Source organism: Lemur catta, chromosome 9, assembly GCF_020740605.2.
Source record: "Lemur catta isolate mLemCat1 chromosome 9, mLemCat1.pri, whole genome shotgun sequence".
In the NCBI taxonomy this organism is placed as follows: domain Eukaryota; kingdom Metazoa; phylum Chordata; class Mammalia; order Primates; family Lemuridae; genus Lemur; species Lemur catta.
Genome location: NC_059136.1, coordinates 533,985 through 559,234, shown reverse-complemented (window position 1 = coordinate 559,234; position 25,250 = coordinate 533,985). Strand labels below are relative to the sequence as shown.

At 57.0% G+C, this 25,250-nt stretch overlaps 1 protein-coding gene across 2 annotated transcripts in view; it reads left to right on the top strand.

Moving 5' to 3' along the window:
- RASGRF1 (Ras protein specific guanine nucleotide releasing factor 1) overlaps positions 1 to 25,250 on the top strand; it is a 78,501-nt gene that overhangs the window by 22,021 nt on the left and 31,230 nt on the right. For both annotated transcript variants that reach the window (XM_045561038.1, XM_045561039.1), the window contains exons 3-13: positions 2,272 to 2,419; positions 7,465 to 7,557; positions 9,826 to 10,079; positions 16,788 to 16,867; positions 17,840 to 18,033; positions 18,459 to 18,568; positions 19,893 to 20,011; positions 21,057 to 21,217; positions 21,908 to 21,971; positions 23,725 to 23,861; positions 24,283 to 24,365. In XM_045561038.1, the coding sequence (XP_045416994.1) occupies positions 2,272 to 2,419; positions 7,465 to 7,557; positions 9,826 to 10,079; positions 16,788 to 16,867; positions 17,840 to 18,033; positions 18,459 to 18,568; positions 19,893 to 20,011; positions 21,057 to 21,217; positions 21,908 to 21,971; positions 23,725 to 23,861; positions 24,283 to 24,365 (1,443 nt within the window). The remainder of the gene's footprint in view (positions 1 to 2,271; positions 2,420 to 7,464; positions 7,558 to 9,825; positions 10,080 to 16,787; positions 16,868 to 17,839; positions 18,034 to 18,458; positions 18,569 to 19,892; positions 20,012 to 21,056; positions 21,218 to 21,907; positions 21,972 to 23,724; positions 23,862 to 24,282; positions 24,366 to 25,250) is intronic.

Here is a 25,250-nt window from a genome sequence, read left to right as displayed (position 1 = left end):
CGGCTGTGTCCGCCTTTGTCAGGCCCTGGGGCTGGGCCAACCTGCTGGCCTCAGAGGACTGTCCCCCCTTCAGCCTAGGAGGGGCACAGGGACAATCACTGCGGAGGGATCAGGTCACCTTCCTCAGAACAGTCAACAGCGGCCACCGGGGTGAGCTGGCTCTTGTCAGGCTGGGGCTCCAGTGACCCCCCCAGAGTGCTGGGACACACGCTTGAGCCTCCACTCCGGCCCAGGGCAGTGTTTGTCTGCGTGTGTGTAACATGCGTCCCGTGTGCACAAGTGAGCGCTGTAGCGTGTTACTATCACACAGACACGCGCTCTCACACCGTGTGCATGTTGTTCTAGGATGACGGGATGCCTCTGTGGGGTGTTTGCGTGCACGTGTGTGTGTGCGCATGTGCGTGTATGTACGTGTGTGTGCGTGTACACAATGCAACACCGAGCATGTTTGTAGTGTACCTTTCAGGGAGAAGAACTTTGTGCCAATCTGGCGACTAAGTGATCAGAGTGTAGCGAGGCTGTCACGGCTGGAGCCGATTCTAGCTCCAGTTTGACACTGACTGTCATTTGGGGCAAGTCACTTCCCCTCTCTGAGCCTCAGTTTCCTCGTTTATAAAATGAGACCATCGGCCTTTCAGGATCCCTGAACTCCCTCCTAGCTCTGAGAGGCTGTGCCCACACGGGGTGCTCAGCCGGCCTCTGCAGGGTGTGCTGGGAGGGAGGGGGGAGGGGGAGGGAGGGAGGGGGGAGGGGGCGGGAGGAGGGAGGAGAGAGGGGGAGGGAGGGAGGAGGGAGGGGGCGGGAGGAGGGAGGAGGGAGGAGGGACAGGAGGACGGAGGAGGGGCGGCAGACCCTGCACCAGGCCCAAGAGGTGGAGCCGCCTTCACACCCCTGCAGGGGGGCTGTGTGGAGGGAAAACCGGGCTTCCAGCTCCCGGGTGAATTTCCTTTGCAAGTCCAGGCAATAGTCCCTTGGGAACGTGGGAAAACTTTGAAACTCGATATTCATCGTGGAGAGAGAAGCACAAATCCCCACTGTAATCAGTGGTGACTGCAAACCAACGAACTCTCCCCTCTGGCCTGTTGTCCGTCTTTGAGGGCAGGAGCAGGGACACAGACACGTTCCTGGGCCGGCTCCCACTCAGGGAGCTTGCCGCCCCTGCCCAGACGGCCCCCACACCCTCCGATGCCACCAGGGGCAGGACTCGCCTCGGTTTCCTCCCCCGACCCCACCGTGGCAGGGCCCCTTCCGTACTGCAAAGTCCTTCCCACCAGTGGGCTCCCGGGTCCTCCCCTCCAGCCGGGGTTTGCCCCTGAGCCGGTGCCAAGTCAGCCTCCCTACCCCGCACCCCCCCCCCCCGGCTTGCCATGTCCAAGGCAGCTGAGAAGGGTCCTCTCAACTTGCCAGTTTGCCAAAGAGAGTAGGTGACCCCAGAGAGGGAACCGGTTCCTGTGGGTGCTGGGGGCAAACCCCAGACTGCCAAGGGGAAGAGAGAAAATGGGACAATGAGGGTTCCCACTCAGTGTCAAGGGACCTCCTCCTCCAAGAAGTCTTCCTTGATTACAAGTTCCCGCTGCCGGCCCCTCTTACAGCACTAACAGCCCACGACACGTCACTGGGCAGTCAGATGTGCTGTGCAGGCTCTTCCGCTGTCCCCAGCAAGACCCACATGCCTGACCCTCCTCCGTGTGTCTTGAAGGGCCTGACATGTCCCTCTGCCCAGCCACCTATCCATGCAGCAGACGCCCCCTGAGCACCTTCCGGTGCCAAACCCTGCGCCAGGCCCCAGGGACGTGGGCACAGGCAGCACAGGCGCGGCCCTGCCCTCCAACAGGGTGGGTGCCGCTGTGGTCCTGGCAGCCTGGGGGCTGCAGAAACACCCCACACAGTCTGGGGGCGACCAGGGACGGCTTCTTGGAGGTGGCATTTCAACTGGGAATGAGAACCAGCCTGGGAAGGAGGACGGAGCTGGCCCAGGGAGGAAAGAGGAGGGAGGCAGGTTCCAGGCAGAACATCTCACTGTGCGAAGCCCCAGACGGGTGCATGTGCAAGAGCGTGCGCGCACGCCGGACCCGCGGGAGGACCCAGAGGCCGGGCCGTGGGGAGGCCGGGACGGGGCTGGACGAGCAGCCGCAACCACAGCCGTCAGGTCGAGGCTCCGACTGCACGTGGGGGAGCTGGGACCTCTGCTCGTGCCGGGAGGCGGGTGAGCCGGGTGGATCCCCGGGGACACGGAGGCGCCTCTGACCTGCCGTGTCCGTCTGTGCACAGCTACAGGGCCCTGGCCACGGAGCACGAGGCGCTGATGCAGAAGCACCTGCACCTGCTGCAGATCGTGGAGACAGAGAAGACCGTGGCCAGGCAGCTGCGGCGGCAGATCGAGGACGGGGAGGTCGAGATCGAGCGGCTGAAGGCAGAGGTGACTGGGGCCGGGGCGGGGTGGCTGCAGGGTTGGGGCTCACACGGCTGGCGGGGCCCAGCTCCCGGCCACGGCACTGCCAGCTCCACACCTAGGACGTGCCGACGCTGGCAGACGGCAAGGTCCTGTGGTCAGACCAGGTTCAAGTCCCTCCTCGGCCACTTACCAGCTGCAGCCTGGCATGAGTCCCTCTGTCTGTCCGGGCCTCGGTCCCTGCAGTGCAAAGCGGGCTTTCTGTGCACACCCACGCGGCTGCGAGGACTGAGCGAGGTGACTTATGGCGAGTGCCCAGTTACTGTGCCGGCACCACCCTGACCAAGCGTCCCGGCACGATCAGCCTAGGCTCTGGGGGACATCAGAGTGAGGGCGTCAGCCCAGCTCCAGGGTGGCCCTGCCCTCGGCCCGTCACCCCATCATGGTGAGAGCTCCGGCAGGGGCTCCCTGCGCAGTCCGGGGCCGTGCCGTGGCTGGGCCGGGCCTCCTGCGGCCTGGCAGCTGGGGGTGGTCCTGAAGCGGCAGCATCGGTTGTGCTGAAAGCAGCATCTCAGGAAATGCAGAATCTCGGCTCCTCTCCGACCCCTGAATCAGAATCTGCGTTTCAACCACACCCCAGGTGATCCCAGTCACATCCCGGCTTGGGAAGCGCCGGCTCTCAGTCCCGTACGCCCCTCGCCAGCTGTGCCCCAGAATGATCCGGTGTCTCTCCCACTCACCCCCGGTGCTCAGACCCATCTGGCCCCATCATACGAGGGCTGTGGATGCCGAGCTGAGGACGGGAAAGTGAAACAGTCCTGGAATTTGTCGGTTCATAAGTTGCAGGGCCTGGTGCAAGATGAAATGCAAGGCCCAGCCCAGGGCAGTCAGCCTCCCCCTCCCGCAGCCCACGCCCCACCTGTGGCCCCTGGGAAGCACCCAGCCCCAGCCTCCGGCCTCCCTGACCCTCCTGCCCGTGCGCACTGGTACCTGCATCGGCTCCTGCCAGGCCACCCACCTGTGCGCGCAGTGCCTGCCCGGGGCAGGGGTGGCTGTCACCCTGCCCCACCCTGAGGCACCGTGGGGCGCACTTGACCCCCCCCCGCACCTGCACCGAGGCACCTGCTGAGGGCAGGGGGCAGGGGGGCGTGGACTGTGGGCCCCCCGGGCGGATTCAACCCAGGAGCTCCCCAGACAGAGGGGAGCAGAGGTGTTGGGGCCTGGGGTACCAGGCTGTGTGCAGCCGGCAGCCAGGAGCCTGTCGGGGAGCTGGGCAGGCAGGAAGGGGGACACACGTGAGCTTAGGCCCCAGCCCCTGGGGTGCTCCTCGGCCCCATCAGACCCCCCTTAGAAAACACAAGTCAAAGAGGAGACGATTAAGAAGTTCAGCCTCAGAGCCCGAGACCCCAGGTGCGGGGCCTTGTGCGCGGGGGACCCCACAACACAGCCATGAAGCCAGCTCTGCTGGAAGGTTCAGGGATCTAAAGCCACAAGTCCCCTTGTCCCACGGCAGCAAAGCTCTGAACTAACAGTAACAACGGAAATTCCAGATTCCACCACCTGCCCGAGCCCACGGCAGCCGCCTTCAGACGTGCTCCTTCCTCCGTCCCCACCACACTGCTAGGACCGACCCCGTTTCACACACCACCAGGCTCAGAGAGCCCAAGTCACCTGCCTGAGCTCACACAGCGGGAAGGGTCTTCCTGTCTCCCTGCCAGTCTGCCCTCGACTGGCAGCCTCTCCCCACAGGGCTCTTGGAGCCCAGGTGGGCTGGTCACTCTGCAGCCCACCTGGTTCATTCTGGGACCAGTCCACTCTGGGGACAACCCTTGGGGTCTGTCCTAGCCCAGCACAGATCCCTGAATCCAAACCGAGCCCCCAGAAGGGGCCAGGGAAGGAATCTGGCCCCAGGACGAGACATGAGCTTCGTGCTCGAGGGTGTCCGGTGTCTCCATCCACTCACTCGCTCACGAGGACTCGAGGCCACCACCCACTGGCCTCTCCCTCCTCCCAGTCATGGCAGGGACAGACCAGTGCTCCAGGGCTGGGCACCGCGCCGCCTCCCAGCCCGCACACGCCGGCATCTCTGTCTGGAAGGCCCTTCCCGTGCCCATGCCCCCACCTGGTTCATCTACGCTCAAATCCTCGCCCTCGGAGACTCCTGGCACAGAGCGTGCTCCCTGCCGTGTGCTCCTGTGGCGCGTCCGTGCTCAGCCTGCCATGCGGGAGCCGGCTGTGTCCCTCACGACTCCGTCCCTGCTGCCTGGCACGGAGCCGGTGCACAGCGGGGCTCGACGGGCGGATGGGGCCAGGCTGGGGGGGGGTGCGAGGATGGGCGTTTCTGCCTTTCGGGTCTGGCCGTGGCAGGACATGGTCATGTCAGAGATTGTGCCGTGTACCCGGGTCGGGAGGTGAGTCAGGCTGTAGCCGGGAGGTCGGGGTTCGGGTCGCACATGGCCTTGGCAGGTTTCGGGGATCCGAAGGCCACAGCACAGGTGCAGGTGCAAAGGGCAGGGCCCTCCGGTGCTGGGGCAGGTCGCGAGTGAGCGTGTGTGTGCGTGTGTGTGTCTGTGTGTGTGTGCATGTCTGTGTACGTGTGTCTGTGTGTGCATGTGTATGCACATGCATGCATGTGTGCATGTCTGTGTGTGTGCATGTCTGTGTACGTGTGCCTGTGTGTTCATGTGTGTATGCACATGTGTCTGTGTGTGCATGTGTGTGCACATGCATGCATGTATGTGTGCATGCATGTATGTGTGCATGTCTGTGTGTGTGCATGTCTGTGTGCATGTCTGTGTACGTGTGCCTGTGTGTTCATGTGTGTGCACGTGCATGCATGTGTGCGTGTCTATATGTGCCTGTGCATGTGTGTCTGTGTGTGCATGTGTGTGCACGTGCATGTGTGTGCGTGTCTATATGTGCCTGTGCATGTGTGTGTACATGTGCCTGTGTTCATGTGTGTATGCACATGTGTCTGTGTGTGCGTGTGTGTGCCTATGTGTATGTGTGTCTGTGTGTGTGCACGTGTGTGTTTGTGTGTGTGCATGTCTGTGTATGTGTGCCTGTGTGTTCATGTGTGTATGCACATGTCTCTGTGTGTGTGTGCATGTGTGTCTGTGTGTGTGCATGTCTATGTGTGTGTCTGTGCACGTGCATGTTTGTGTGTGTGCATGTCTATGTGTGCCTGTGTGTTCATGTGTGTATGCATGTCTGTGTGTGCATGTGTGTCTCTTTGTGTCTCTGTGTATGCATGTGTGTGCACGTGTGTGTGTGCGTGTCTTTGTGTGTGTGTCTGTGTGTGTGTGCACATGCATGTGTGTGTGTGTGTCTTAGCCCTTTAGAGTGTACGTTAAAGAGTCAGGCATCATTTCAACGTGCAGATGTTCTCAGAGCATCAAAAGGCAGAAGAGAAAAGCCCATCTCTACGCTGACTATTTCCCAGTTGGGTATTTTCAGCCGCTCCTGAATCACAGCTGGGGTAATTTTAGCAACCGGGGAGTGGAGACCAGGTAACTGTTCCGCTGGGCGAAGCCATTCATTCCGCCGTCAGCAAGTGGCCTTGGGGGCCGGAGCCGCACTCTGGAGAGAGCGGTGCCTGGCTTGGCGGCTGTGTGTAGCATCCCCTGAGCTCCTATCTGCAGCTCGCGGGCTTGGTGACTGCGGTGCTTTCCTTTGGTGACTGTCTTTGTTGCTGCTGTTGCTCCGAGTTTGCTTTAATTCACTTAATTGTGTAGCCGACAAGTGCATGTTGGGTCCCGGCCCTGTGCTGTGGCTGGGAGCACGTCCCCGAATGCCCCTGCGGCCGTCCCGTCTCCCACAGAGCTCCCGGCAGAGGTGAGAGGGTCCGTGGGCAGGTGCAGCATCTTAGCGGGAAAGTCCCTGGTGCCTGGGAGCCCCGACGCAGGACGCGGTGGAAGGACGTGGGGAATCGGGGGGTGGGGGGGCCCAGCCCAGGACACCCCACCCGCCCGTCCGCCTGCGGAGCCCGGGGGGGCGGTCCCTGGCCGCGGTGCAGGGCCAAGTGCACCTTCTTCCAGGCACCCCCCTTGGTTTTGCTCTGGAAGCTACGAGCACCCCTCTGATCCCCGAATTAGGCAAATGGGGGGTTTCAGAGCAGGGCGAATGTGCGTTCCGAGGGCTGCCCCGTTTTCCAGGCCAGCAGCTTCCGGGCCGTGCTCCAGAGGGGCTCTCATCGTCAGAAGGGCTCTGGGCCCGGCCAGGTGGGGAGAGCCGAGCCCGCAGGGCCGCCCGGCCACCTGCCCTTTCCGACTTGTGCCAAGCACAGCTTCGTTTGGAAACATAAAGAGGCTACGCAGGTGCCATTGGCAGATGGACGGATAAACAAACGTGATCTGCACAGAGCGGAACATCACTCAGCCTTCACGGGGGAGGGAGTCCCGACACGTCGCAGCACGAAGGATCTCGAAGACCCTGTGCTGAGTGACGCAGCCGGTCGCGGAAGGACACCACTGCGCTATTCTGCTCAGACGGGTCCCTGCGGGCCCAGGTCAGACAGAGGGAAGCGGATGTGGTTTCGGGCCGGGTCCCCGCTCGGGGGCTGCCAGCGTCTGTTCTGAAGGATGGAAAGTTCTGGAGACCGACGGGCGGCGGTGCTCGCTGCACAATGAGGATGCACTTAACGCCGCCGAACTGCGCACTTAAAATCGTGAAAATGTCACTTACCTTTTACCACAATAACGTTTAAAAATAAAGGCGCTGACGGTTTGGAGTGAGGAGGAGACAGACCGGGCCAAAGCTCTCCGATGGCAAGTGAGGCGGCCGCAGACCACGCGGGGAAGGGCCTCGTCCACGGCCACCGAGGGCGGCAGCCCGGCTCCGGCGCAGCCCCTGCCGTCCCCAGCTGTCTGGGGCCCGTCCGGCTCGTGACCAGGATGCACAGAGTGGGACGCGGACTGCCGGCCGCCAGCGGGGCTCGGGGGCTCCGCCGGCGGGGGCTCGGGGGCTCCGCCGGCGGGGGGTGGGGGATGTCAGGGTCTCCGCCGGCGGGGGGATGGGTCAGGGGTCTCCGCCGGCGGGGCCCCTCTCGGCAGCCGACTGCATCTCTGTTGCAGATTGCATCCCTGCTCAAGGACAACGAGCGCATCCAGTCCACCCAGACTGTCACCCCCAACGACGAAGACAGTGACATCAAGAAAATTAAGAAGGTCTGTACCTTCCCTCTGGGGCCCTTCCGAGCTCTGTGTCTCTCAGAGCCAGCTGGGGCCGGCAGCGCCTCCCCGCTGCCCCCAGGGACGCCCCCACCCACCAGCCCAGCCCCAGGGACAGAGCCAACAGCCGTGAGCGGCCCCTCGTCCGGCCCTTTCTCCCGATATCCCCGTGGCCAGGGTGGGTCAGCCCCGTTTTGCAGTAGAGAAAACTGAGGTTCCCCTAGAGGAAGGAGTGGGAAGGGCTGGGACCCTCCACTGAGAGCTTTCCCTGCCAGGCTCCTCACCAGGACCCCTCAGCCACCTCTCCATCGTCACTCCCCGCGTGCCCCTGCTGTCACCCACACCCCACCTCCCGCAACTGCCCGAGTCCCCGCAGGCCTTCACCAGACCCCACAGCCAGCCCCACTGCTTTACGCTGTCAGTGCAGAAGGCACCAGGGATCCGCCTGTGGCCGGGTGGTGACGTGCGGTGGCCCCCCGGTGGTGGCGTGGCAGAGGGGAGGAGTACGGCCATGTTTGCACTTGGCAGACTCAGGGCGGGAGCCTGACTCACCCTAAGGAAGGCGGGCGAAACCAGAGACCCTGTTTGCTGAGAGCACAAAGGGACCCAGCACCCTCCGCAGGGGAAACCGCAAACTGGCCCCAGCCCCGCCCCACCCCCATGTGTGGCAGGTTTGCAGCCCCCACGGGGTTTTGCATTTTTTCCTTTCAGTTTGGTGCCAGTGCCTTAAAAGCTAAACACATCACACAAAAATCTGGACTTTTAGCTTCTCAAAACTAGAAATAGCTGACCCTTATTAACCACTTTCTATGTGCCAGGCACTATTTAGGAGCTTTATGCAGATGAATTCAAGCCTCCCTAAATCCCTCTGAGCTTTATTGTTGTTTCCACTTCATACATGCGGAAGCTGAGGCACAGAGAGGCAAAGTAACTTTGCCGAGGTTGCACAGCGAAGTGTTTGCAGAGTGACTTCCAAAACTGGCCACCCAGGTCTGGAGCCCGTGTCCTCGGTCACAGGAGAAAGAGAAGGCCCAGCAGCCCCGGCAACTCCCACACACGCCGGCAGCCGCCCCCGGCAGGAGGTGCAGCCCCACCACACCCCCCCCACCAGCTTCTCGCACCTCTCGGACCTGCCAGGGCCCCACAGGCACTGAGAATTGTCACCCAGGTCTGAGCCAGGCCCCATGGCAGGGACGCTCGGCCTGCCCACTGGGCTCCCCAGCCCACCCCTCCCTTTGGAGCAGCCACCCGGGTGGGTCACAGTGTCAAAGGCCGGAGTCGCCCTCCCACCGCTCTGTCCGCCCTCCTGTAGCCGCAGAGAAAGCTCCTCCGTTGTCGCGACGGCTGCCGGGCCTGGGCGGGCTGTGCTCGCCGCGCACCTGGCCGGCAGCCCCTGGGGGTCCAGTGCCCCCTGCAGGGGAGAACACTTCGGGGTGCACCTCCGCTCGGTCCCCAGTAGCCCCCAACTCCCTCGCCCGCTGCCCTGCGTGCCTGCCTGCTCCGCTGCGGGAAGGGCGGGAGGCCGGGTGGCCCCTCGGAGGCCGTGCAGCTCTGACCCACCTGTGCACGTGTGAGCCGGGCCTGTGCCGGGCCCTGCGCAGCGCGAGGCCCCTCCGAGCAGCCGACTCCGGGGAAACCGAGTCAAGTCTCCGTTCGCTTCCGTCCGCAGCCGGGAGGCCGGGCGGGGAGGCCGCAGGCGGGCGCCGGGACCCAGGGCCCGTGGTGAGGCCCAAGCATGGGATTAACTCATTTGCCGTGTTCTGTGCAATCTGATAATCGCCCTCCACCCAGACGGGCTTTAACTGAAACTTCCGGGCCTTCGGGCGCCGATAGACGGGGCAGGGCGTGAGCCGGGCCCAGCGCAGCCAGGCCGCCCCCGCGGACACCCGGGGCCACACGTGTCCTCCGTCCGCGCGCGCGTCCCCCGCAACCCGGGTCTTGTTAAGCCGCGGGGGTCTGGGCCGGGCTCGAGAACCCGCATTTCTCTCACGCTCTGCGGAGACGCGGGGTCTGGGCCTCATCCCGGCCCAGCCGTGACCCCCTCGGCCCCGCTTCACAGACGGGAAACCGGCTCCGAGGGACCAGCCGGCGTGCGGGTGTCACCCGTGTCACGCAGGCAGCAGGGCCAGGCCCGGGCGCGTCCGAGCCCCGTCCCCGTGTGCCTGGCACGGGGGTGACGAGGCCGCGTCCCCGCCCTCGGGGCACCCACCGCCGGGCAGGACCAGGCGGCAGAGCCGGTCTAACGCAGCCCCGCCGGCCCCCCAGGTGCAGAGCTTCCTGCGGGGCTGGCTGTGCCGGCGGAAGTGGAAAACCATCATCCAGGACTACATCCGGTCGCCGCACGCCGACAGCATGCGCAAGCGAAACCAGGTGGTGTTCAGCATGCTGGAGGCCGAGGCCGAGTACGTGCAGCAGCTGCACATCCTGGTCAACAACTTCCTGCGCCCGCTGCGCATGGCCGCCAGCTCCAAGAAGCCGCCCATCACGCACGACGACGTCAGCAGCATCTTCCTGAACAGGTGAGCGCGGGGCGGGGGGCTGTCGCGCACCGGGGGACTGTCGCGCACCGGGGGACTGTCGCGCACCAGGGGGGCTGTCGCGCACCGGGGGACTGTCGCGCACCGGGGGACTTTCGCGCACCGGCCTCGGGCGCCGCGCCGAACGCCCCGTGGGCCCTTGTCCGCTTCCCCCAGGTGCAGAGGGGGAAACTGAGGCCCAGGGAGGAAGGGAGCTGTCCACGGTCGCGTGGCTAAAAGCCACCTGGGGCTTGGGGCAGGGGCGGAGGGAGGCGCGCGTGGCGCAGTCTGAACCGTGGTTCCCAGCGGGGCAGCTCTGTCCCCGGGGACACGGAACCAGGTTTGGAGACACGGTTGCTGTCACCACCTGGGGGAGGCAGCGACGCAGCCCCGGCTGCAAAGAATTAGCCCAGCCAGAGCGCCGATTTAGGTGTGGAAGGGCCGTACATCAAGCCACAAAAGCTAAACAAGGTACGTCCCGTCCCTCCCTGGTGCCTCCGTGAGGCCTGCGGGCGCCTCGCGGTCGAGACTCAGAATTCGCAGCTCCTCGGCCCCCCGCAAAGCCCCGCTGTCCCCGGCGGCGACTCTGACGCTGCCCCTCTGCCGCCAACCGCCTTTTAAAAGGCTTTTCTTAGGAAATGGTTTGAGCTTTCTTGTGGCGATAAAACTGGGTAAACTGGACAAGAACAACAGGAGTGGAGACGCAGGCAGAGCGCGGGTTACGGGTGAGTCTCGTGTAGGGATTCAGGTGGGTCTCGTGCGCCGGGACGTGGCCCAGCCGGCCGTGTCACCGTCCCCACAGGCCCTTCGTTCAGGGCTGCGTGAGACGCCAGGACCCAGGGCCCCTCCGGTCCCTGCGGGGGACCCTCCCAGCGTCGGGGCCTGGGCACATGCCGGGGAGGCGGATGAAGTCACAGGTCAGACGTGGGCCTGAGAGATTGAGCCACAGAGCTGACAGTCGTCGGGTGGGACCGGCTGACACCCTGATGTGGGTGACAGGGCGGAGTGGGGCGGAGGAGGAAACAGTCTTGGCCTCCTGAGACCTTGTAGAAACTGAGTCACTGGGCCCCACAGGGCTGCTCTTGAATATACATGTTGAACACAGTTTTTAAACATTAAATAAACGCTTCTATGCTTTTACTAAAACAAAGAAAGTATTATTTTCTTGTGTGAAATCAGGTAACGTTTAACCCAGAAATTCCAACTGGGTTTTGTAGATTCAGTGACCTGAAATTTGGCTGAAAAGTATGAAGAACATGTTCCTTCCTGAGTAGCCCTGACTGGCTCCGCCGGTTGACAAATTCTGGGGCCTGAGCCCGTCTGCGGGTCCGGGAGGAGCCCGGGGCTGCGTTGTCGCATTTCCAGCGAGTCTGCAGGTGTCATGGTGGCTGCTGGTCCCAGACATCCCCGCAATGGGACACTTTAGACAGACAGAGCCCCCGGGGGCTCTGCCGTGCCCCCCAATGGTGTTGTTAGAATTCTACATTGTGTTTTTCTTGCATTTCAGGCCTCAACTGCAAACTTTTGGTAACTGTTCACTACCGTCACTAAGACAAAAAGGTTGCACTAGGTTTGCAGTCCCACCAGCAGTATATGAATGTTCCTGTCTCTCTGCATCCACGCCAACATTTGTTGTTATGGGACTTTTTGATAAAGGCCATTTTCACTGGAATTAAGTGATATCTCATTGTGGTTTTGATTTGCATTTCCCTGATGATTAAAGATGTTGAGCATTTTTTCATGTTTGTTGGCCATTCTTCTGTCTTCTTTTGAAAAATTTCTGTTGATGTCCTTTGCCCATTTTTTGATAGGGTTGTTTGATTTTTTTCTTGCTGATTTCCCTGAGTTCTAAATAGATTCTAGTTATCAGTCCTTTATCGGATGTGTAATATGCAAAGATTTTTTTGCATACTGCACATCCGATAAAGTTTCAGTCTTCTACATGTGGTATCCAGTTTTCCCAGCACCATTTATTGAATAAGGATTCTTTTCCGCAGTGTATGTTTTTGCCTGCTTTGTCAAAGATTAGATGGCTATGTGAGGATGGTTTTATATCTGGATTCTCAGTTTTGTTCCACTGGTCTGTGTCCCTGTTCTTGTGCCAATACCAAGCTGTTTTAATAACCACAGCCTTGTAGTATACTTTGAAGTCTGGTAAATTTATACCTCCAATTTTGTTCTTATTGCTTAAAATTGCTTTTGCTAAATGGGGTCTTCTCTGGTTCCATACAAAGCATAAAATTATTTTTTCTATATCTGTGAAAAATGATGTTGGTAATTTAATAGGGATTGCATTGAATCTGTAGATCACTTTGGGTAGTATAGACATTTTAACAATGTTGATTTTTCCAATCCATGAGCATGGTATAGTTTTCTACCTGTTTACATGCTCTGCGATTTCCTTCCTCGGTCTTTCATAGTTCTCCCTGTAGAGGTCTTTTACCTCCTTAGTTAAATGTATTCCTAGGTACTTTATTTTCTTTGTTGCTATGGTGAAGGGTATTGAGTCTTTGATTTGAAGAACCACTTTTGGGGATGAATTAAAGTAAAATAACAATTTTTTAAAGATGATGGAACTTGGACTTGCCATGGTTAGAGACAATTGATAAACTAAATTGGTTATTTTTGTGGCATATAGTAACTTATATAATAATCATAATTGTTACTGATAATATATACTAAGACATGTCAATATTTTATAATATGGGAATATATATTAATAATATAGTCTAAGGAAAGTTAAACATCATTTTATATTTGACAATGTTCCCTGTATGGTTTTGACATATTAAATGAATCTAATGTCTGTCTTAGACTTTTAGTGGCCCTAATATATAAAAAGTTAGTTTAAGGTCAAAAGGCTGGATTTAGAATTTTAGTTTTGGAAAAGTTGTCAAATATTAAAGGTTTAAAATATTTGTTTATATATAATCATAACCCACTATAAAATAAGGGTCATTTATTTAGACAAGAGATAGTCATTAAAAGATTTTAAAGGTGATAAAGTTATATGGGTGTAAATCTTAACCCTTTTAAAGTTTAGTTTTTTTTAGTTAGTCAAAACTTAATAAAGAGAGTATAGGGATTATCTGATAAAGTATAAAATTTTTGTTTTTTTAAGGTCAATTACCAAAATTAAAGAAAAACCTTTTGTAGTGTGTTACTTTTTTAAATTAAAAAGGAAACATTATAGAATTAAAGTGAGTATATTATGTTATTGTATTAAGAGTAAATTATTAACAGAAATTTTTGTTTTAGTCAAAATTTTTAATAAATTTTTTTATAAACTTTATCCCAATCTGTATGTACTATATATTTATCTATAAAACATGTCTAAAAACTTTTTGTTTTGTCCTAACATTTTTTTTAACCAGTCATTTTAGGACAAAAAAATTTTATGTGAGATCTTTTTTTTATATTATGTTTTCTGTTTAACCTTTTTTATCAAAAAAATATGTTTTTATATTTATTATCTTTTTATATCTTTTTTTTACTCACAAGTGGAATTTTGTTTTTATTTTTTTATTAAATTTATTTTGATTTAACTTTTAAATAACCTCTGAATTAGACAAAGATATATATTTTAATAAGAACACATTCTGGTTTTTTTTATAATTTTTTTATTAAAAATATTCTTTGGTACACCTTATATATACAATTATATGTATTGAGTAGAATTCTTATTTTTAGTAACCTTAAATTTTAGTGAAAGTTTAAAAAGTAAGAAGTCATGAATTGTTTATCATAAGACACTTGCCGTCATGAAGTAAGATTGTAGGTTAGTCAAACTGATAATTTAAATATATATATTTTTTTAAAAACTTAAAACTCCTATTTTTTAAGAGAGAGGAGACTCAGTTTTTTAAACAAGTATAAGACCTAATAGACAGACTGAAGTATAAGTTAATAAGGAGGTTGAATTTTTGTCTTTTTTTTCCCTTCCTTTTTGTAGTTTATTAAAAGGTAAATAAAAAATCTTTTGTTATTTTTATTAATATCATATGACAATTTAAAAGAGAAAACCAAATTTTATTGTATTAGTGTATTGATGATAAAGTTAATTTTAATAAAATTTTATAAATAAATTTAATTTTAACTAATTTGACTGTAAGTTAAGATTTTTATAAACCTTTTATAACCTTTAACTTTTATATCCACTTAATTTTTAATGACCATTTATATATTGAATTTTAAAGTAGTTTTAAAAATCAGCAAGTTATACAAAATTATTTTTAATAAAATTTATATTTTATAATATTTTCATTTAAAAAATTTTGTATAGAATTGTTTTCTTTTTTTTAGAAGTTTTAATTATACATATGGATGATTATGTCCACTCTTAGAAAAATCTAGGAAGTTAAAGTAACTTTGAACTGTTAGTCACCAACATTATTAGTATTTTTAAATAGAAAAATAAGATGACAAAGTATAAATTTAAACTTATGTTGAAGAACTAATGTTGTAGTATTTTACCTTATAAATGACCTAGACATTTTATGATTATCTTTTTTAACTTAACATGACTTTAAGATTTTAAATTATATGAAAATTTTGTGTGTATTTTATTTATATTTACCTACTTTATCTTATTTATTTATTTTAGTAGTTTATTTAGATTTTAGTTATTAGTTTTAGTTACTTTTCTGTTTATCATTTTTATACCCTACAGATTAGATATGTAACACAGAACAGGAATTAAAATATAGTTTTAGTTATTGGTTTGTTTGGTTTTTAATTTTAAACTTATAAATTTTATTTAGAAAAGTAAACGAGTATTTTAATAAGAATTTTTATTTTAAATAAACATAATGTTACTTTTAAATTTTATAATCATAGTAGACATTTTAGAATATCCTGTTTAAAGGTATAAGTTAATTAGATTTTCCTAAAACATTATATCCAAAAATAAAATCTGTTGACATCATAGGGATCAAAGTGTCTCTGGCCCTCAAAGTTTGGGAGTAAAGGGCATTGTTTCCATAAAGACTTGTTGAAAATTTACTGACATGAAGATTAATAGGGGAAAGAATTAAAATTTTATACATGGATGTCTTCAGAATGAACACTCAAAGATGTAGGGGAAATTGTCTATTTTTTATGTTTAAAGGATGGACAGTCCCGTAGAAATATGATTGGACAAAAAGGGTGTGAACTAATTCTAACAGGCTGAGTGGCAGAACCAGCAAGGCTTTTATATTTAGATTTTGTTTGGCCTCTGAGTGTGTATTTTTTGGGGGTGGTGTAGGGCAAGGCCTTTTTTGATATGGGGTTTTACAGTAAAACAAAGTAAAAACAAAGTAGGTCAGATAATTGTTTTATGGTCATTTTATATAGAATTATTTCAGGTTTTATGGCTAGTTTTTAGAAAAAAGGGGTTTTGGGCTTCATGACCTGTCTTAGGTAGAGGGATTTTGGTTTTTATGGCCAGTTTCAGGGAAGAATTGGTATAACAGGTAGGCAGACAAGGCAAGGTCAGAAAATTTTTTTTTGAAGTCTTTATTTTAAGTTAGTTTTTTGAATCTCATTAACATAAGATTACCTGACTGTAGACTGAGAGAAAAAAAAAAAAAACCTTTAGTGCCAATCCTTAGCACCTCAAACAATGATATAAAGTAGTAAAATGTTTTTTACATGAGGATCAAGATTAAGTTGTTTTGAAAACAATCTTAATAGTCTCAAAACAATAATTTTTGGGGGGGTGTAAGCTTGAGTGTATGTAATATTTATAAAGAGTAAGACTGTTTTGAGATTTTCTCGAATTTTAACTATCATTTACTTTTTATTTTAAGATAAATTACTACACAAAAATTAATAATTTAGAAACTTTTTTCCTAGGCACAAAGTTTATTATAGTAACATAATGCACACGTAACCGGCTAGCTTGTAAAGAGTGGGACAGAAATGGACAAGACCAAGGGGAAAACTGAAGTTTCCAATTTAAGTTCTTCTAACTACAACTTCTAGGACAACTTTGAATCCCTAACGGTGCTGTTAATAATAGATGATAGTGGCCGGGCGCGGTGGCTCACGCCTGTAATCCTAGCCCTCTGGGAGGCCGAGGCGGGTGGATGGCTTGAGGTCAGGAGTTCGAGACCAGCCTGAGCGAGACCCCGTCTCTACTAAAAAAATAGAAATAAATTATCTGGCCAACTAAAAATATATATAGAAAAAATTAGCTGGGCATGGTGGCTCATGCCTGTAGTCCCAGCTACTCCGGAGGCTGAGGCAGGAGGATCGCTTAAGCCCAGAAGTTTGAGGTTGCTGTGAGCTAGGCTGACGCCACGGCACTCACTCTAGCCCGGGCGACAAAAAAAAAAAAAAAAAAAATAGATGATAGTGAGTTAGAAATGTCTTTTGTGTACCTCTCTATAGACATTGAATCAGTGGAAGTAAACTATATCTGTAGTTAGGGTTAAAAGACCAAAACCAAAATATTTTTAAATACCTTTGTTTTTGTTTTGTTTTGTCCTATTTCCTGTTTTTGTTTAATTTGTTGGGGGGCCTGTGCTCCCATTTGCACTGGACACCCCAAATTACTAGCATGTCGTCCCTCCTGCTGGTGGGTTTTTGCGTAGGTCCCGCTGGAGAAAAGGGTTTGCTCTGGTGGGTCTCACGGGAGGTCCGGGGTGGGGTCTCACAGGGGGTCCGGGGCAGGGCCGTCCCCGGAGCAGGACCCCCTGGCCAGAGCTCACCCTGCGCCTTCTCTTTCAGTGAAACCATCATGTTTCTGCACCAGATTTTCTACCAAGGCCTGAAGGCCCGAGTCTCCAGCTGGCCCACACTCGTCCTGGGTGAGTAGCCACCCGGCACGGGCCCAGCGGGGGCCTCTCCAGGGCCACCCCCATGGCTGGGGACCTGTGTCTTCCGGGGCACAGTGGAGTGTCCCCTCCAACCACAGAGTCCCTCAGGGGCGGAAAGAAAGAGAAACGTTGGCAAGAGCTTTGTTTCTAGGAGGAAGTGGTGTATTTTTAGTCTCTCGTCCACTTTTCCCTTTTAAAAAGACTGTATAGGCATCCATTTGAGGATATTTGAGAACCCAGAAAAGTAGAAAACATTTAAAAATATCAGGCATGGTTCTGCTTCCCAAAGATAACCACTATCAACACTGTGGTGTGTTTTCTTCCAGTTTTTTTTTTTTTTTATGCACAGAGCTTGTTTTTTTCCCGTTTTACATAATTGCAAACATGCCGAATATAGAATCTGAATCCTCTGTGTGTCGGTTTTTCTTCCACTTAACATCACCGCACAAGCGTGTGCTCGGGCCGAAGCGCGCTCTGGACCACCACGCGTGACGCCCCAGCTCTCCGCAGCTGCTCTGTCACTGGCCCGACCGAACCCCGCCCTGGGCTCTTCGGGCTGCTCTGATGTCGTTGTCATTAGGAATAATCATCTCTGCACACGAAGTTTCTCCGTGTTGGGGACCGTTTCCTTGGTTGGGTTTCCAAAAGCAGAACAGCTAAACCGAAGCGTCCGGGCACGTGAGATGCTCGAGCTCGTACCTGTGCTGCCCCAGCACCTCCTGCATCTCACCTCACCTGCCCCGAACGTCATCTCTTTTTCTCACTTTCTTAATTTGGTAGACAAAGCTGAGTGTGGGTGTCTCCTCCACTGCGGAGGCAGGGAGGCCGGCTTAGGGAGCTGAGGCTGAGGCTGCACGGTGGAGGCCGCGGAGCCGACTCGCTCCCCAGCGCCGGCTCTGGGTCGGGGGGAGCCGAGGGCCTGCGGGGTCTCCCCGCCGCCCGCTGACCACCGCCTGCTTCCAGCCGACCTGTTCGACATCCTGCTGCCCATGCTCAACATCTACCAAGAGTTCGTCCGCAACCACCAGTACAGCCTGCAGATCCTGGCCCACTGCAAGCAGAACCGCGACTTCGACAAGCTGCTGAAGCACTACGAGGCCAAGCCCGACTGCGAGGAGAGGACACTGGAGACCTTCCTCACCTACCCCATGTTCCAGGTGGCAGCCCAGCCCCGCCCGGGGTGCATGCGGAGGGCCGTGGCAGGGAAGGGGGAGCCCCAGCTCCGGGCTGCTCGGTGCGGTTAGGGCCAGGCCTGCCCCTGGGGATGCAGAGCAGGCCGCCCGTGGGCCTGTCCACCCGCACGACAGACGGCTCGGCCGGCAAGGGGCAAGGGGGCGGCTCTCGGAAAGGGCCGTTAGGGGACCTTTCCCTCCCGCTCCCGGCCCCCCCACCAGGCCCTGCCTCCAGCCAGAGCAGAGCCCCGGACAACATCCTGGAGGAGCCTCTGAGTTAGAGTCTGTGACCAAAAGCTCAGAACCATCACCCGCCCCCCTCTCTCTCTCACTTCCTCGCTGGCCCCCACCCATCTGCCCCCACGTTGCTCTCCGGCCTGTCCCCCTGACTGTGTCCCCGCCGCCCGCAGATCCCCAGGTACATCCTGACCCTGCACGAGCTCCTGGCCCACACGCCGCACGAGCACGTTGAACGCAACAGCCTGGACTACGCCAAGTCCAAGCTGGAGGAGCTGTCCAGGTGAGCGGTGGCTCTCGGTGCAGCCCGCCCGGTGCCCAGGTCCAGGAGTTGCCCCCCCAGGCAGAGCGAGTGTTCAGGCTGGGGGTGTGGGGAGGGCACAGTGAGCCCCGCCTCGAAGCAGAGGCCCCCGGAGCAGTCCTGGGGACTACGGCTCAGGCCAGGTACGGGGAAGGCCTGGCGTGGGTGACGGCTGCCCTGGCTCAGGTGGGGTCTGAGGAAGGGCCCATCTCAGGACAGGGAGCTGCCTGGGCCTCCCCGACAGTCTGCCCGTCCCCCGTGTCCCCCAGCCTCAGTGTGTCAGAGCCTGTGGCTACAGGAGCCCTGAAGAGGGTGCTGTGGGAGCGGCCTCAGGTGCCCAGGGCTCCCGTGGGGCAGCACCTGGGACCGGGTGTCCCGTCTTCACCCCACACTCCGCAGACGAGGGAGCCCAGGGTCGGGGGCTGAGCCACTCGCTGGGGGTCTGACGGCAGCTCCGGTCCGAGCGTCTCCCGCTGCTGCGGGTTTACCCGGAGCAAATGTCCGGGAGAGAACTCTGAGCCCCCACGGGTGGTCTTGGTGGGAGAAACTCAGGCATCAGTCGCAATAAAGGGCTTCGTGCTCTTCTTGGAGGACCTGGGGTGCTTTTTCCAGAGCCCCCCACCCCCGCCCCTGCCAAACTCCCGCTGCTTCCCCGAGACCCCCGGAACCACGGGCGGAGCCGCAGCCGACACCCGCCTGTCCTGCGGCCGCTCCCGAAAGGCGGCTCAGTGGCGCCCCCTGGGGAGGAGGGAGTCGCAGCGGGACAGGTGTGGGCGGAGTCACCACCTTCCCTCCCGGGGCCGCGGCCGGCAGGACAGACGGAGCCCCCAGAGCCCGGCAGGCAGCCTCGGGCGCGGCCGTGCGCGGATGTGGAGGGAGGTGCGGGAGGACACGGCACGTGCAGAGACCCCCGGCAGGAGGGAGCCCGTGTGGGGCCGGCAGGGGGACGGGCAGGTTAACAGACGGGGGTCTCCTGCACCCCGTCCCTCTGCGCCGGGGCTGCACCCACGTCTCTGCTCCCCACGCCCAGACTCGGGACCCCACAGGCCTGTTTCCTGGCTGCTGTCCTCCCTCTTTTCTCTGTTTTCTCCCCGAAATGCGAGCCCTTGCTGCTCGGGCTGTGAGAAGCTGACACGAGACACCCCGTGGTGCCCGGCGTAGCGCGCGGTGGCCGCTCGTCCCTCCCGTTCGCGCCCACCGGCCCCACCTGGAGCCGGGCGCGGGGGCTGCCCCCCAGGTCTGGCCAGAACCCCGCCAGCCGCCCCCCTGGGGTTGCCATGGCAGCGTGTCCCATCCCGTCCCGCAGGGTGATGCACGACGAGGTCAGCGAGACCGAGAACATCCGCAAGAACCTGGCCATCGAGCGCATGATCACCGAGGGCTGCGAGATCCTGCTGGACACGAGCCAGACCTTCGTGCGGCAAGGTGCGCCCCGCCCCCCGCGAGGTCACCGCGCCCCGCCCCCCCAGGTCACCGCGCCCCGCCCCCCGCGAGGTCACCGCGCCCCGCCCCCGCCTGGCAGAACGTGACGGCCGTGGGCATGCGTCGCATCTACGCAGGTGGATGCAGATGTTACTGGTTTCACAGGTTCCTTCTCTCCAGATGTAAACAGGACCTTGCCCGGGTGGCCTTGGCTTGTGTGTCACATGTCCAGTGAACACTGGACCGTCCCTCTCTCCTGGTTCAGCACCCTCTGCCCCGTGGGGGCCGCCGCGGTCACAGTGGCACCCATGGCAGAAGGCCGTTGCCGCCTTCGCCGCAGGATATCCCGGGGGCCGTGGGGGGGGCGCAGCCCTGTGGCGGGGGGGCCTCTGCGGCTCAGGGGACCAACGTCCCACTCAGGGACCCCAGAGCCGCAACGCATTTGAAATCCGCCACATTCAACCTCCACGTACTGCGGGAAACTCAGATCCTACCTGCCTGCCCGCGTGACCCCCACCGTGGGACGGGCCTCCAGGCCCCCTTCTGCCTGCCCTGGAGTCTCGGACTAGTGAAAACCCCGCCGGCCCCCACCAGCCCCCACCAGCCTGTGCACCTGCTGCTTCCTGACAGGCGCCCGAGTGGCCCCTGGAGCAGCGTGTTGAGGACTGCAAGGCTGGCTGGGCGCTGCGGCAGGGCGCGGTGACAGCAGGAGGTGTCTTGTGAACCCCTGGGGCCTACGGCCAGCCCCCCAGCCCCCAGCCCCCAGCCCAGCCCCTCATCCTCACCACACAAGCCAGCCGCGCCATCGGGGTCTCTGTGCTCATGAAGCCTGGGCCCGGCTGGGAGGTCGAGGGCCCCTGCCTGGGGCTTCTCTGGTCACCCCCATCCCCAGCCATCTGGCCCCAAAGGGGCTGGGACGAGCGTCCCAGGGCGCCTTGCTGCCGGGACCTCAGACAGCCGGTTGCGCCGCTGCTGCTCCTGCCATCTCACCCTCACTCCGCTTGGCCAGGGTCACTGGGAGTGGCTCAGGTCTGACCTCCGCCCGCAGGCTCCCTCATCCAGGTACCCATGTCTGAAAAGGGCAAGATCACCAGAGGGCGCCTGGGGTCCCTGTCCCTGAGGAAGGAGGGCGAGCGGCAGTGCTTCCTGTTCTCCAAGCACCTCATCATCTGCACCAGGGGCTCTGGGGGGAAGCTGCACCTGACCAAGGTGAGGGCCGCGGGGGGCGGGTGCTGGGGACACACGCACAGACACAAACACACACACATGTATATACACACACACGCATGTATACACACACGCGCACACACCAGCATGTACCTGGCAGGTGAACGAACAGGGCTGCCCAGGAGAAGCTCACACGCTCAAGGGTGGGGGGCGTGTTCCAGATGTTTCTAACAGCTACAAATGAGCGACTGGCCTCGGGCTGGGACCAGGCCCCGGGGGCTCCCTCCAGCCCCGACCCCCCGACTTACCGGGTAGCCCTGGGCAAGACGTGGATCCTCCGTGGCTTCATTCCTTCATCTGCAGAGTGGGAATCACGGCACCTGGGCTGGGCCCCTAGCGCTGCCTGTTCTGTTGGCGGCGTGACAGGCCTGGCCCGGGACAGGGTTTCCGACCCTGCAGATTTAGGGCGTGACCCTGGCGGGGCGGTTCTGGCCTCTCTCAGGCAACCCCATCCGATCCGCATCACTGGGCTGCTTATACGAAGGTAAAATCCTTCAGCTTAAAAGGCAGATTTCCCAGTTGGCACATGATACATGCACACGTATGTGCACACGTGATGCTGTCCTCTAACGCCCCTCCAGCCCCATCATCCGGAATCCCTGCACCGCGCCCCTGCCCCCCTCAGCCCCCTCGTCCCCCCTGGCCCACATGGCCGCCGCGGCTGTTTTGCAGAATGGGGTCGTGTCCCTCATCGACTGCACCCTGCTGGAGGAGCCAGAGAGCGCGGAGGAGGAGGGTGAGTGGGGGGCGGCCGTGCGTGTCGCCCGCACAGACTCACACGCTCTCCCACGGCTGGCCGGGTGGAGCTTGCTGGGAGGGAGGGAGGATGCCGGGTGTGGGGGCCCCTCGCCTGGACACGGGGAGCCCGGGGCTGGGCCTTCAGGGCAGGAGCTCCTGGACCAGCAGGTGACGGTCGATCCAGCTTCTCGGTTCCATCCAAGCCCCTCAGGCCCGTGGACCAGCCGGCGCTGTTGGGTTTGGGGGTCGCAACATGGCAGTGGGCACCCCTCGTTCGCACGTCCATGTGTGACAAGCTCAAGGGCTCCTGGGGCCAGGGAGGCCCCTGCCCGTCCCTGTCCTCCAGTGGAAAAGGACGGAATGTGGGGAGGGCCACCAACAGAGAGCAGGGCCGGGGGTCCCGAGAGAGAGACCACCCTGCAGCGGCCAGGAGGGGAGGCCGCCCAGGGGAGAAGGGGCCTCACGGAGGGCAGAGACCCTGTGCCATGGCGTCCAGTGGGACTTATTCCCCCGGACGTCAGAACTGGGGGGTGGGGCCACCGCCGTCTCCTATTGGGCGGAAGTTCATCCTCGTCCCTCCTTCACTGACCCCGAGCCGAGGCCCAGAGACGCCCCCGGGACACCCTGCCCTGCAGGACACAGTCCCGGCCTTTCCCAGACGGGGCCTCCTGGGCAGGGCTGTGTCCGAACCCCTCAGCCTCCCGCCCCAGCCCAGCTACACACACGCGTGACAACACACACATGCTCTCGCATGTCACACGTGTGACATCCACACGCGTGCTGGCACACATCCACTGCAGGCCGCGCCAAGTGGCTCCCAGGGAGGAAGGTGCTCTCACCACGGCGCCTGCCTCAGTCCTGGCCACAGCCGGGCGGGGAAGCCCAGACGCAGGGGGATTGTGGGTCCCGGAGCTCTTTTCCCACCTGGGCCGGGAGGCGGGAGCACAGCCCCCCAACACCCACACAGACACCCCACTTTTCAGAGAAGCCAGCTCGATCCCAGCCAGGAACCCCACAATTCTCAAGTGTCACAGTTGGAAGGGATGAGAAACCTCAGGCCAGCAGGCCCCACGCGTGTTGGGCGGGATGTGTCTGAGCCCACGTGGGGAAGGCCAGGGCCCCTTGGCCACGCGGCCCCAGGCGGCAGAGCAGCCAACAGAGACCCTCCACAACGCCCCCCACTGGGTGCACCCCCAGTTAGTGTGGCTGCCTTGACAAGAGTCCCCAAGCCGTGGTCTTAGGCTTCCCAAGTAAACAGCCATCAAGAGTCAAGGGACTTTCAGGTCAAGAGCAGCAATAAAACACTCAGACTTTACTTTTGCATTGGGGAGCGACTGGCCCAGTCCGTAGAGTCTAAGATCTTGAAGTTCCTTGTCTGGCTGGTGCTACCCGGGCTCGCGGGAGGCCCTGAGGCCCCTTCCTGTCCTGGCTTGGCCGCTGTGCGGGACCCCAGCCACCCCTGGGTGTGAGGTGGGCGGAGGGCAGACTTTGATTCCCAAAGGTTCTTCCAGCTCTGGGTCCGGAACTGTCCCTGCCTGGCTGAGAGCTACTTCTGCATCTGGGTCTCAGTTTTTCCATCTTTGACACGGGGACGCCCCACTCAGGAAAAGAATATTCTGAAAGTGGCAGCAAGTGGCCTGGAGCCTTAGCAGGCAAAGACTCCGTGGGTGAGGGACAGGGGCCACCCAGACGTGTCCCAGCCCAGAAGGGGCCACACTCACTCTGCTAATGTCATGTCTTGCAACCGGAAGCCAAAGGAGCGGGCCAGGACGGGGACCACCTGGACTTCAAGATCGGCGTGGAGCCCAAGGACTCACCGCCCTTCACCGTCATCCTGGTGGCCTCGTCCAGGCAGGAGAAGGCCGCATGGACCAGTGACATCAGCCAGGTGGGTGGCGTCCCCCGTTCCTGAAAGCAGGGGGTCCCTTCTTGCCTAGCCTGGTTGGGGCCTGGCTGGGGCAGGGACAGGGACGGGGCCTGCTGGGCGGCCTCCCAGGAGAGGGGTCCAGACCCCTGTGGATCTGGTCGTGTCCTTGACGCTGGACCTCAGGGGCCAGTGACAGAGGGGTCCCTGCCAGATGCACCCGTCTTGCGAGGCAGGCGCCATGTGTTGTAGACAGGGAGACTCAGACTCATGCAGGTCAAGTGAGCCCCCAGGGCCACGCAGCTGGGATCTGACCTCTGGCTGAATCCAGAGGTTGCCCCTGCCCCGCCCCTGCCAGGACAGCGCCCTTGAAGCTTGGGGACCGAGTGTTGGGCGGAGCGGGGCGGGGCGAGCCAGGCTCTGACCCGTCGTTTCTCGGTTCCAGTGTGTGGACAACATCCGGTGCAACGGGCTCATGATGAACGCGTTTGAAGAAAACTCCAAGGTCACTGTGCCCCAGATTATCAAGTAAGTGCTCCTGACCCCCCCGGGCCAGGCTGCGTCCCGGAGACGGAGGCCACGTGGGGACAGCCGGGACACGGGGACAGGCCAGCTGCCGGGGCGCAAAGATGCTGGGGTTCATCTTTGGGGGGTTTTGACGTTTGCTTGTTTGTTTTGAGTTGATGTGTGTTTGGATGACTGCTTTGGCTTGGTTTTGTCGTGGTTTATTTGTGGTGCACATGCGGATGGTTTTTGTTTTAGGCTGAATAAAATATAACGTCAGTCGGGGGCTGAGGCGGGAGGGTCACTTGAGCCCAGGAGCTCTGGGTCACAGTGAGCTAAGGCCGCACCTCTGCACCCCAGCCTGGGCGACGGAGCACGAGGTCCTGTCTCAGGGAAAAATATTAACGTTAGTAATGAAGCTTTTTGCACTCTGTTTATAACTATCTTTCTTTCTCTAATTATAAAATGAATACACAGAACATTTCAAAAAGCAAGACCCAGGCTCCGGGGCCAGTGCGTTTGTTTGCAGGACCCCCGGGGCGAGGGGCTGGTGTCCTGCTGAGCCCGGCTCTGCCAGCTCCGGGGATGGGGCCACCCTCACCTGCTCCAGGTGCCACTCTGCTCCCGTGGTCTGCGCCCTCCCCTCGCTGCGCCCTCCTCCCTGTCCTGCCCGCGGCCGCCTGGCGTTCTGGCCTCCGTGCTGGCCTCTGGCTTCTGCCCCTGCCCGGGGCTCACCTGGCGCTCGCCGGGGCCCCTCTCCCACCTGGGCCGCGCTGCTGCCACCGGGGCAACCGTCCGGCGACCCACAGCCTCTTTGCTGTCAAGGGCGCACGCTGGGGCCGCACACGCAGCCCTATTTAACGTGTGGCAGTAACCAGGCCTCTGCGTTCCCACCCACGGCCAGTCCGA